This window comes from Natrix helvetica (assembly GCF_964273705.1).
Source record: "Natrix helvetica genome assembly, chromosome: 2".
Taxonomy (NCBI): domain Eukaryota; kingdom Metazoa; phylum Chordata; class Lepidosauria; order Squamata; family Natricidae; genus Natrix; species Natrix helvetica.
In genome coordinates this window covers 82,569,335-82,582,065 of record NC_138552.1, presented here as the reverse complement: position 1 = coordinate 82,582,065, position 12,731 = coordinate 82,569,335, and the positions used below count along the sequence as shown (strand labels likewise).

Below are 12,731 nucleotides of genomic sequence, written 5' to 3'. Positions count from 1 at the left end.
ATTCACTAGTATTAATTCAGTTTATTCCATACTATATCCTACTGAATACAAACATCAAATTAATAAAATGTTCTTGACTTGTTAAACATATATTGTTAAAAATATGAAAAAATGAAATGAAATGTGAAGGAAAGCATTTGTTAGCAAAAAAAAAAGCTCTACTTTTTTTCTTGCCATTTTGCAGTACAATTAATTACTGAGTTCATTAATTAATGAACATATTAGAGAGAGAGACAGCATTACCGACTAGGAGAGATCTGATATATTACTGAGTCAATAATGTATTGAATACTCAGAAGGACCTTTTGGTAGATTCTCCCACCCCCTTCATCTTGTAACCCACAGTCACATATATTATTCTTGCCTATTCAGCAGTTTTGTGGGTGCTCTTATATTTCATATTTCTAATTCCTTTAATCATTGATAGGTACAACAGTGTTTTACAACCTCACTAATGAACAATTGGTCAGTTGTCATTGGTTGGAACACTTAAATGTCAAGTGCAATAGAGCAAGATTCACACACACACACACACACACACACTGTTTCAACAGGCCCTTTTAGAATATAATATAAAGCAACAGCTGTAGAGGAAAAGGTAGGAGATACTTTCAAAAAAGCAATGAAAGAGATGATAAGATTTTATTAGAGACCAGTGAGCAAAGGAAATAATTTATAAAGCATGGTTTATATTAATTCTTTTGGAAATAATCCCCGTTCTACTTGTTCACACACACACAGAGAGAGAGATTTTTGATTTGTTAGATAGCTTTGGCTGAGAATGCTGGCTAAGGGCAAGAGTCAAAAGGTTGTGTGAAGTATTCTGCATGAAGAAGAACGGTGTTTTTCCATACAATACACCCTTCCCGCTGCAGGCTATTGTATTTTCCAACTTAAGTTCTTGAAAGTTCAGCTCTCTTCCTCTTACATGGGGTGCACGCCAATTTAGTCAGAGAGATGCTGTTTGAAAAACAAAGTGACATTTCTTTCTCAGTGTTAGCAGAAGAGATGGCTCACACACCCTGGCAATTTTTCCTGGGAAATGATCTGATTTCTTGCATGTTCATGTGAAGTTGATCTCTATATATTCAGTGTGATTTGTCTCCCTAAGTAAAAGCTTATTTGCGCTGCCCAGTTGTCTTTTTGCCAAAGCAAGACAGCAACTATTTGTGGACGGCAGGAGAGATAACAAGTGGGGTATGTTTTTTACTCCCCTTCCCTTCCAAAGTCTTTTCTTGCCCTCCCAATTCCCTTCTCTAAAATTTTATTGAAGGTCATAAGGACAAAGTCATAACATTTTATAGGTAATAAGCACATAATTCTACTGTATTTGACATGCAAGAATGTAATGGATTACATTAAAATAGAATAGAATAGAATAGAATAACAGAGTTGGAAGGAACCTTGGAGGTTGTCTAGTCCAACCCCCTGCCTAGGCAGGAAACCCTACACCACTTCAGACAATGGTTATCCAACATCTTCTTAAAAACCTTCAGCGTTGGAGCATTCACAACTTCTGGATTTAAGTTGTTCCCCTGATTAATTGTTATAACTGTCAAGAAATATCTCCTTAGCTCTAAGTTGCTTCTCTCCTTGATTAGTTTCCACCCATTGCTTCTTGTCCTACCCTCAGGTGCCTTAGAGAATAGCTTGATTCGCTCTTATTTGTGGCAGTCCCTGAGATATTGGAACACTGCTATCATGTGTCCCCTAGTCCTCGTGGCAACCAAAACTGAATGCAGTATTCCAAGTGTGGCCTAACCAAGGCATTATAAAGTGGTATTAATGGTTCACGTGAGCTTGATTCTATCCTTCTATTTATGCAGTCTAGAACTGTGTTGGCTTTTTTGGCAGCTGCTGCACACTGCTGGCTCATATTTAAATGGTTGTCCACTAGGATCCCTCTCACAGTTACTATTATTGAACAAGGTACCACCTATACTGTACCTGTGCATTTGGTTTTTATTGCCTAAATGTAGAACCTTACTCTTTTCACCATTGAATTTCATTTTATTAGATAGTGCCCAATGTTCAAGTTTGTCAAGATCGTTTTGTATCTTAAGCCTATCTTCTGGAGTGTTGGCTATTCCTGCCAGCTTAGTGTGAAAAATGGGCCATTTTTTGCTTGTTTTTGGGTCCTCTCAGTCCCCGGGAGGTCTCTACAAGCCTGCATGCCCCCCCCCACTTTTTTTGCAAAAAAACAAAGTGTGCAGAGGGTTTGAGAGGTGTGCAGAGTGCAAAAACTTTTTTTTTAATTTACCTCTTCAAAATCTTGGTGCATCTTACATACTCCGGTGCATCTTATAGTCCGAAAAATACGGTACTTCTTGGCCACTCAGTTTTTGATTGGCGCCCCTAAATGTTTTTCAACAGTTCATGGGTAGCGATGTTATGTTGCCTCGAGTCGCTTGGGTGCTTCATAGAGGCAGGAGAACCTCTTCAGCTGGGTTAATATTTATCATGTTCTCCAAAGCCCTTTACCATGAATGCCCTAGTAGTACAATGTTTATAGTATTTGCCTTGTAAGTAGAACTTATCTGGTTCAAACTCCAGTAGAAACCTTTTCTTTGTTTTTTTTCCTTTGCTTGCTCCCTCTTCCTCTCACATTTCCTACTTTTCCCTGTGCTACTTTTCAGCAGAAGATATTTCATTGTTTTACCAATCGCTTGAGATAAGGATAATTTTACTCCCAGCTCTCAAACAATCCATAGGGCTATTTTTTTAATTAAACATTTTAATAAATTTTACAATTATCACCCCCCTTACCCTTCCCTGTTCCCACCCTCCCTCCCCCTGACTTCCCAGAGCAAAATACAGGGTATAGACATATAACAACCATATGCTAACATAAGCTAACTAATTTTAACATGTTACTATTCTTGTGCTTTAACTCCCCCTTTATTAAACTAACTTTGAATAAATTGTAACATTCTTTATGCCTTCATTCAAAAGCTAACTGAAATTTTTTAATCCGGTATTTGTTTTGAATATAGTCAATCCATCTTCTCCAATCCAGCTTGTACTTCTCATCTGAGTGGTCCTTCAGATATGCTGAAATTTTAGCCATCTCTGCTAAGTTTACTACTTTTAACGTCCATTCTTGAATAGTGGGCAACTCTTCCTTCTTCCAGTATTGCGCCACCACCAACAATCTTGCTGCCGTCGTTAGGTTCAGGATCAGATTGGTCTCTATGACAGTACAATCTGAAACTATGCCTAACAAAAACAATCCCGTAGGGCTATTTGGTATGGCAAAACCCTTCTATTTTCAAAGAAAATTTATACCCATTGTGCTAGATAAAGAACTCAAGTTAAAGATATCTCCAAAATATATTAGAGAGCATTAGGCAACAAGAAAGTGGGGGGACAGACGGACTCCTGTAGTTGCACCCGCGTGCATGAAATTCTGAAACTTTATTTCGGTATTATAAATTCAATTTAACTTTATTGGGTGGGTGATAAATGCACCACACATACAAATACCAGTACATGCATAGATGTAGGCACAGATATAAAAGTACAGGTGGTTCACAACTTACAATACTTCATTTCAGTGATGGGTTTCCATTTTTTTTACTACAGGTTCGCTCGTGCATGCGTGCAGTGCTTCTGCGCATGTGTGCAACGCTTCTCCGCATGCGCAAAAGCGGGAGGGCGGAGTCTTCCACCACCACCACAACCGGTTCGCCCACTCTGGACTGAACCAGCAGAAACCCACCTCTGGTTCATTTAGTGACCATTTGAAGTTACAACGGCACTGAAAAAAGTTATTTAGTACCGTTTTTCACACTCACAGCATCACCATGATCACAGGGTCAAAATTCCGCCACTTGGTCATTCATTCACATTTATGGTGGTTGAGTCATGTGATCATCTTTTGCAAAATTCCGATAAGCAAAGTCAATGGGGAAGCCAGATTCACTTAACAACCCCAATTTACTAATTACTGATAGTTTAGTGTTACGAATCTAACAACCGCAGTGAGTCACTTAACAACTGTGTTAAGAAAAGTTGCAAAATGGGGCAAAACTCATTGAACAAATGTCTCACTTAGCAACAGAAATTTTGGGCTCAATTGTGATCGTAAGTCGAGGACTACCTATACAAATGTCCAAGAGGATCTACCATAGAAAGGAATGTCACTGGCACTTGCTAGTTTGGACAGAAAGGTGAGAGGGCACAACAGTAGGGAGTTTTCAATGGGAGAATGTAGCGTACTGTTTGAACTGAATACCCTGCAGTCTGTTTGCTGGATGTTTCAGTTCAGATATAATGTTCTTAGCCTGGTATATTAAACTGGCATACACCTAGGACAGTGGCTGCTTAAATATGAAGTGTGGATATGCCTTAAGTGTGCATTTAATTGCATCCTGAAGCACTAGTCTGAAACAATGGTAACTCCTATAGAGTTTTGCTATTAAAAAAAAAATTGCTAAAGCCTCATTCAGGAATTTCACATATATTACTGCAGATAAAAGCTCCTTCTCTCTCCTTCTTTCCCTTTGACCTTCCTATAATAAATGGTTGCATTCAAATTGGCAGAATGATCATTTACTGGCATTTTTAGTACTTAGAGTACACTGTTAATGTGTGAGTGTTGAATTTAATTTCCTTCATTTCAAAAACCTGTGTGCAAATGAAGCCTAAATGCATACCCCATTTTTACTACTAGTCTTTAAAGGGCCCAGGTCATCTTCAATATTCTTTAGAAAGTGCCCTAAGGAATATATTGGTTATTATTTATGTATTTGCTTCCTATATTTTTAAATTACACAACTTTTCCCTCTGAAGTAATGTCTTCTTCCTATCTGATTTGTTTCAATCCTACCTATTTACTTTTCATTATAAGAAGCGGGAATATTTTTAAAGAAATGCTCTTTTACTTTGTCAAAAAGTGAACTGTTATACTTTGTAAAATAAAGCAGCGATAGAGGCAAATTGAACCTGGCGTAGATCTCCTAAGTTAGTTTTCATCAATACCTCCATCATTGTATTATGCTTAGAATAAGAGAAAAACAGAGTTTAAAGGGATCTTGGAAGTCTTCTAGTCCAACCCTGCTCAAGCAGGAGATCCTACATCATTTCAGACAAATAGTTGTCCAATCTCTTTAAAACTTCCAGTATTGGAGCATTCACAACTTCTGAAGGCAAGCTGTTCTACTGGTTAATAGTTCTTATTGTTCTCCCTTCCCCCAGGAGTGGGGAGGGAATGGAGATTTTGTAGTATCCTTCCCCTGCTAGCCCATCAAGCCACGGCCACAGAACCGGTAGTAAAAAAAATTGAATTCACCACTGATTGGCTTATAGATTTAGTGTTACAGGAGGGAAATCAAGTTTGAAAGATACAGATTCCTTGTGTTGCCAGAAGATTGGGTAGCAGAACAGTTCAGCAGGATACAGTCGATATACTGTAGAGGAACACTATATCCACAGCAGCCTAAAATGGCTAATAGTTGCTAGACATAGTTGCTCTCCCATTGATATGTGGTTGGTGAAGTAGATCTGATTGTACCTGTCTCCTTAATCCTGGAACAGGCCAAGGGTGAGTTATGATTGTCTCAGGTATGGGTTGGGAAAGATAGGGATACAACAGTTTGTGGTCATGCCAGAAAAATGAGTTTTCTGGGGTATGTTAATACTGTAGTTAGGTCGAAATAGAAAAATGGCCTGGTAGTGTGTAGCTTTTATGTTACATGAATGCTGTTACACTATGTGTACCTTTGTAGATTAAATGCAATATGTTAAGCATACATTGAGACCTGGTACATTGTGTCAAAGAATGAACCATTATTTTGGAAATCTACAGATCAATTCTTGCCTCAAAGTCAGTTGTTTTGATGCCATAAATCTTTTCAGTCACTCCTAAATTTGCAACGCTTGGCCTTCCTCAAAAATAATTTAAAGAGTTATACATTTTGAAATAACGTATATGAAGAACTTTGATTGTTCTAATTATAGAGTTACTTCTTCTTCAAGTAACATTTTTATGTATGTTGGTTTTACTTTTTTGTTGTAGGCAATACGCTGCACATTGGTAAATTGCACATGTGAATGTTTCCAACCAGGGAAGATAAACCTGAGAACCTGTGATCAATGTAAACATGGCTGGGTGGCACATGGTAAGGACCTACAATGCTGTTTGTTTCTCTTATTATGTGTTTGTGTGCATGTCTGCAACTCTAGACATATGTGTACATTGCTTTTGATCTAGAAAGACCTGCATGAAACAAAGCAGTTTATAGTAATTGATTAAATATATAAAAAAAGAATCTTCATCATCTATTGAAAATAATAAAACTATTATTCTGTTATTCCAAATCAAATTGTGCTAAACAAGTTTATCCTCCAATAATTGAAGCATTTTGATGCAAGATAAGCAAGTCCTAAATATTCTAAATACAGATAGCCCTTGAGTTACAACCGCAATTGAAACTGGAATTTCCATTGTAAGTCGTTGTGGTTGTAAGTTAAGTTGGACGTGATTTTACAACAATTTTTGTGGCAATTGTTAAATGAATCTCACATAGTTGTTAAGCAAATCCAACTTTTGGCTGGAAATCAGCAAAAAAATGTTGCAAATCACAGTCAACTGATCAAAAGAAGCTGCAAGTGGTTGTACATGTGCTGGTTGTACATGTACATGTACATGTTGCCAAGTGCCTGAATTATGATCACATGATTGCAGTGCTGATACAACGGTCATACGTGTGAGTACTGTTCATAAGTTACTTTTTTCAAGGCGTTTGAAACTTCAAATGGTCAATAAACAAATAGTTGTTAAGGCAAGGACTATCTGTAGTAAAATATCCTATGCTATGTATACATCTGAAAGAATGAATCTTCACTTCTAACAAATAGTAGAGAGATTAGTATCCTTAGCATCTCAGCTAAGATACTTGAGTTATGTTAAATTATCTGAGTCTCATAGCAGTCTTTCCCCACGTGATTTGCATTTTTGTCAGCACTGATGGAACATAACAGTAGAAGACTAGAAGATTATTAAAAATATTATGGCAGTTGTAATAAAGGAACATGGGTTGAGAATCATGCTCCCAGTTATCTTAAAAGGAGTTGCAGACTGAATACTACTGAAGAAACCTGTCTTCAGTCTCTAAGTTTTTAATTCCTCTTTGCACTTGCTAGTGTTTCTTTTTCAGACAAGTGCTTGAGGCTGGCCTGCAATTCGGAATATGCTTTATGGAAAGAATTTATAGATCTGTTTCAGCATAACTTCAGGTCTGGCAATGAGACCAAAATTGTTCTCCTATTGGTTGACTTAGAACCAAGACATCACTTAGCATGAAGATTGTAGAGAGTAATATTAGGTTTTTCACCATATTCATAATGTAAGAACATGTTGTAAATAATGTTAATATAAAGTGCACATGAAACAGATCTTAAGCCAACAAATATTTTAAAAATTAACTGTATTTCAGTTATAGTCATCATTAACATCTTTCACTGATTTTGTTTCTGACTTTCGTACTTGCTCTTTAGCTCCATGAATTACTCATAAATTGCATACATTAGATATGATCAGACATCATTTTAATAGTTAATGGCTATTTAATAGTTTAGCATGTAGAGAACAAGCTGCAGCAAGCATCAGAGCTGGGTACTGCCCTTCCTTTTTATCCTAAGGTGTGGCTGAGAATATACTTGAGAATTTCAGGGTCAAGCACAGCCAAACTCTGAATAATATTTATAGACTTGTATAAAGAAGATACTTTATTACTCATGGCTTGAAGTCGGTGAAGAGAAAAACATGTTTTGTTTGTTCTAAACATTGTGACAAAACTATGAATTGGAATGGCAATCTAATGAGAGCAAGTAATTAAAAGTCTACCAAGTCTATGGTGGCTGCATTGTATCTTTGGGAAAATTTGCCAGGTGCAAAGAATCAAGACCACACATTGCAGTTAAGAAGCTTTATTCCTCACACCTAAATAGGAGGATGTACTCAACTAATGATCAGCACCAAATTGGCACTAGATGAGAGTCAATGGAATTCAAAGGGGGCTGGACTTGGGTCACTTGTGGCAACAGAATGACTCCAGTCTGATTCCTCTCTTGACTCCAGCCCCAAGCTCTGCCTTTTCTTCTCCTACAACTATTATTAAAAAGCTTATACTTTTCTACCCAGTGGTGGGATTCAAATTATTTTACTATCAGTTCTTTGAGCGTGGCTTGGTGGACATGCGTGGTTTGGTGGGCATGGTAGGGGAAGGATACTGTAAAATCCCCATTCCCACTCCACTCCAGGCGAAGGTTACTGCAAAATCCCCATTTCCCCCCGATCAGTTGGGACTCGGGAACCAGAGAATAGATGGGGGTGGGGCCAGCCGGAGGTGGTATTTACTGGTTCTCCAAACTATTCAAAATGTTCGCTACCGGTTCTCCAAAACTGGTCAGAATCTGCTGAACATCACCTCTATTTCTACCCAATAACAATCTTTGTATTCTTTAGAGTGTTGCTTTAAAATAAAATGCATACATATATTTATGTAGCTAGCAGCTTCTGAAAGGAATTTGGTGTACTAATGTGTCTTTCAAAGTCTGGATATTCAAGTGGAGGTGATACATTCTCCAATTATAGAGTGAAAATATTGATAGTTCTTCAACTTTCATAACAAGGCCACAGTATCCACGATAGTCTACAGTGTGAAGCACACAAGCTGAAGGATGTTTTTCTTGAATCTTCTTAACTCGAGTGGGAAAGGAAAATAAAGTTCCATTTGTCCCCCCATTGCAAACCATTCATCCACTTGAAATCCAGTGCTTATAGAAATGGTTTATATCCTGTGATTCATTTTTGGAGGTTCATGTACTCACTTCACCAACTTTCCAGTCTGCTTTTAAAAAGCAAAACGAGTGAAAAAATCATGTAACTTTCAAATAAGAAGCAGAATTTGTCAGTGTGGATATCCTATAAGTTACTTCCCTTTCAACTGTTTCTTGGTGCTTCTGTAGGTCTTATTGGGTTGGCAATGGCTGTCTCCTTTCTGTTGTTTCTCAGATTAAAGGCTTTGTTTTCTTTGCAAAGAGTATTAATGTGTGCATATGTTTCCTTAAAAAAACATTTATTTGGCAGAGAGAACTGATGTGATAGTGAGCCCAGCAGAGATTGGACATTGAGCAATGAGGTCTCAGTAGAGACAATGCAATCAGAATTCAAGGGAAATTATAAACTTTTGTGGGATGAGTGATGACAGCACTGCTAGTTTTCTTCCCTGGCTATTCCCCCTTCTTTTCTGCATCCACTGCAACCCACTTGGCCAATGAGGAAAACACTCATGATGCTGAAGAATCTTGCAGCTGTTCTTTTGGTACAGGTGCTGATAGAAAATTGGGCTGTTTCTTGCAAAAAGAGTGAGGGATTTTTTTTAAACCTCCGAGTGGTACTTTTTGACTCTCACAATGTGCTGCCCCCAACCACTAGCAATATTCAGTAGCTATCTGGATTAAGATATATTGGACTACAACTTCCAGAATTCTCAGACAGGTTGGTCAGCAGCATCAGATTGGGGAAACCCAGGAAAGAGCACACATGATACTCAATTCTTGGTTTGGATCTGGACATTTTTATTTGGAAATTGGACAATATTTTAATTTTACTGTTTAAGCATTCCGAAATGTATTTTTAATTGTTGGCTTCACTTAGGTTCTCCTTCATGTTAATCAGCACATCTTGGAAAAATTTTTCACAAATATTTTGATCAGTTTCCAGCAATTAATTAATATAGGAAGGTAAAATAAACAAGGCAATTTAACAGTTTATACCAGCGGTCACCAACTGGTGTTCCATGGACACTGGTGGTCCATGAGAAAATTTTGGTGGTCTATAGAAAAATCTTTGCATTTTTTTATATTCCACTAAATCAGGGATCCTCAAACTATAGCCCCTGGGCTGGATGCGACCTGCCAAAGCAATTACTGCCAAAGCAATTACGCTGATGGGATGGGATCCTTCCAGTGGTGGGTTCTGGATCCTGTTCCAACCTGTACAGTTGGAACGGGTCTTACAGCGCCCACACGGGTGCAGCGCGCGCATACGTCTTGACACCTCTGCGAGTTTCCGTGATGCTCCAGCTGCTCAGCAGAACATCGCACAGGTGCTGTATGCGCCGGGCACGGAAGCGCTGAAGACTTAAAAGACCAGTAAGGAGCTCGGGCAGGTGGGCACTCCATACCACTGTACCGGAACGGTATCCGGTGCTTTAAGCAGGCTCCGTACGCCCGTACTGGGGAGTACCGCATGCAACCCACCACTAGATCCTTCAGGCACTTAGCCTGGCTTTAGTAGCTCCAGCCCTTTCCTCCCTAGGATGCAACGCGCTTCAGTGAACACAAATGTTCGCCCATGCTCCTTGAAAGAGAGAGTTTGCAGGGGCCAATTTAGCACTCAGGCTGGCTACAAGACAAACATTCATTCTTGGCTGTATTTGAGATTTGTAGCTCCAATGGACAGCTTCTCTCCGCTAACAGGCGGCCAAGCTAAGTGTCTGAAGGACCCCATCCCATCACTAATTCATATTAGTGGTTCACAGGATTTAAAATTATGAATTTAGTGGTCCCTGAGGTCTGAAAGTTTGGTGACCCTTGGTTTATACAGGATACAACAAAGACAAATTGAGAGAATGTTAAAAAGAAAAAGAAATTCTTTTTCTGACGTGTGGCATTCCATGGAATTTAATTCTGATCCATAGAATTTAATCCATGATGAAAGTCAACATTTAAAGATGCTGCTTTAAAGACAGTGCCCATAGAAAAGACATGGTAATTCATGCTTCAGGAACACATAGCAATACAGGTAGTCCTTAACGTACAGCAGTTCTTTTTAGTGACCGTTCGAAGTTACAACGGACTGAAAAAAGTGACTTATGGCCATTTTTTCACATTTACGACCTTTGCAGTATCCCCATAGTCATGTGATCAAAATTCAGATGCTTGGCAATGGAATCATTTTTATGACAGTTGCGGTGTCCTGGGGTCATGTGATCCCCTTTTACAAAGAAGAGGGATTCAAGCTATTCTCCAAAGCACCTGAGAGTAGGACAAAAAGCAATGGGTAGAAACTAATCAAGGAGAGAAGCAACTTAGAACTAAGGAGAAATTTCCTGATGGTTAGAACAATTAATCAATGGAACAACTTGCCTCCAGAAGTTGTGAATGCCCCAACACTGGAAGTTTTTAACAAGAGATTGGACAATCATTGTCTGAAGTGGTGTAGGGATTCCTGCCTAGGTAGGGGGTTGGACTAGACAACCTCAAAGGTCCCTGCCAGCTCTGCTATTCCATTCCATTCCATTCCATTCTATTCTATTCTATTCTATTCTATTGTACAATCTTCTGATAAGCAAAGTCAATGGAGAAGCCAGATTCACTTCACAACCATGTTACTAACTTAACCTCTGCAGTGATTCATTTAACAAATGTGGCAAGGAAAGTCACAAAATTGAATTTAACAACTTATTCACTTAGCAACAGAAATTTTGGACTCAATTGTGGTTGTAAGTCGAGGATTACCTTTATTCTCTCATTAGTGCTGCGAAACCTAGATGTTGGCAAATTAGCATGCTCTTGTTTGTTACTAATGATCTGCCACCTAACATTGATAACCTAACTAATGCTGTCTTGTTGCTAATAGAAAAAACTTTAAACAGAGAATTAAGTCCAAAGTGAACAAAAGCTCTGTAACTTTAGGTTTAACGTAAGCTTATGCAGCCTGCAGAGCTGTGGTATGTTTCTCCTCCTGGAAGAATACCTACTTCATAACTGCTAGTGGTCGGAGATCAGCCGCCAAAGGGCATGTATTTTATTGTATGGTGTTTGAGGATATAGTTGGAACTTTGTTTGCTCCCCCCCCCAAAAAAAAACCTAAATGTTTGAGAAAGATTACTACTGCACAAAGAACAGGGTATAGAAATTGTACATGAATGAACAGCCGAAAGAGGGAAGTTGTGAAAGTTCTTTGGTTCAGCTAGAGTGAGCAGTCAGTATGTGATATTGAAGGGAGAATGCCTATGGGTTTATGCAGAACATCACTTTTGGAAAAATGTAAATATTTTATTTATTGTAATTTTTACACCACCCATCTCACCTAAGTAACTGTGGGTAGCTTATAACAACCCTGAAAAAGAGAAATGATAGAACATCAAAATAATAGCTAATGATTGCTGTTTATTCATTGGTATTTCCTGACAGCCCCATTTGTATAAAATGAGGGTCCAAATTTAAAAAAATAAAAATAAATGAAATCAAATACAAAAAAGGAAGGGGGATTGAGTAAAATTTTAAAAAAAAGAGAAAGAAAGAAAGATAGATAAATAGATAGATAGACAGATAGAAAAAGAAATACAAATAGCTAGTATATACTGTTCTGTATAAGTAAAAAGTTGAGGTTGTAATGTTATCTTCTACTGTGCTAAAGAAAGCTGGAAGTCAGTATCTTTTTATTTCTTTTTCCCTCTTTATTTCATTTTTTTTTCTTTTTACACCCCCTACCTCAGTTTTCTATTACCTTTAACAATTTCTCTTTGTATTTTATACTTCGGTAACCTAATAGAAACGTATTAGGAAAAAGAAAGACCATGAATAGAGGTTCATCATTCTATAAACTTAGCAGGAAGGGGGAAATTAATAAACAATTATTTCAGGGAGAAGATCTTTTGGCTAGATAAAGGATTGTCATAAAGTATGTTTCTGCTTCAATCATTGAACTATTTTGTTTG

At 38.0% G+C, this 12,731-nt stretch overlaps 1 protein-coding gene across 2 annotated transcripts in view; it reads left to right on the top strand.

Moving 5' to 3' along the window:
* Nucleotides 1-12,731, top strand: part of BNC2 (basonuclin zinc finger protein 2) — a 444,437-nt gene that overhangs the window by 286,100 nt on the left and 145,606 nt on the right. For both annotated transcript variants that reach the window (XM_081940176.1, XM_081940177.1), the window contains exon 2: nt 6,017-6,119. In XM_081940176.1, the coding sequence (XP_081796302.1) occupies nt 6,017-6,119 (103 nt within the window). The remainder of the gene's footprint in view (nt 1-6,016; nt 6,120-12,731) is intronic.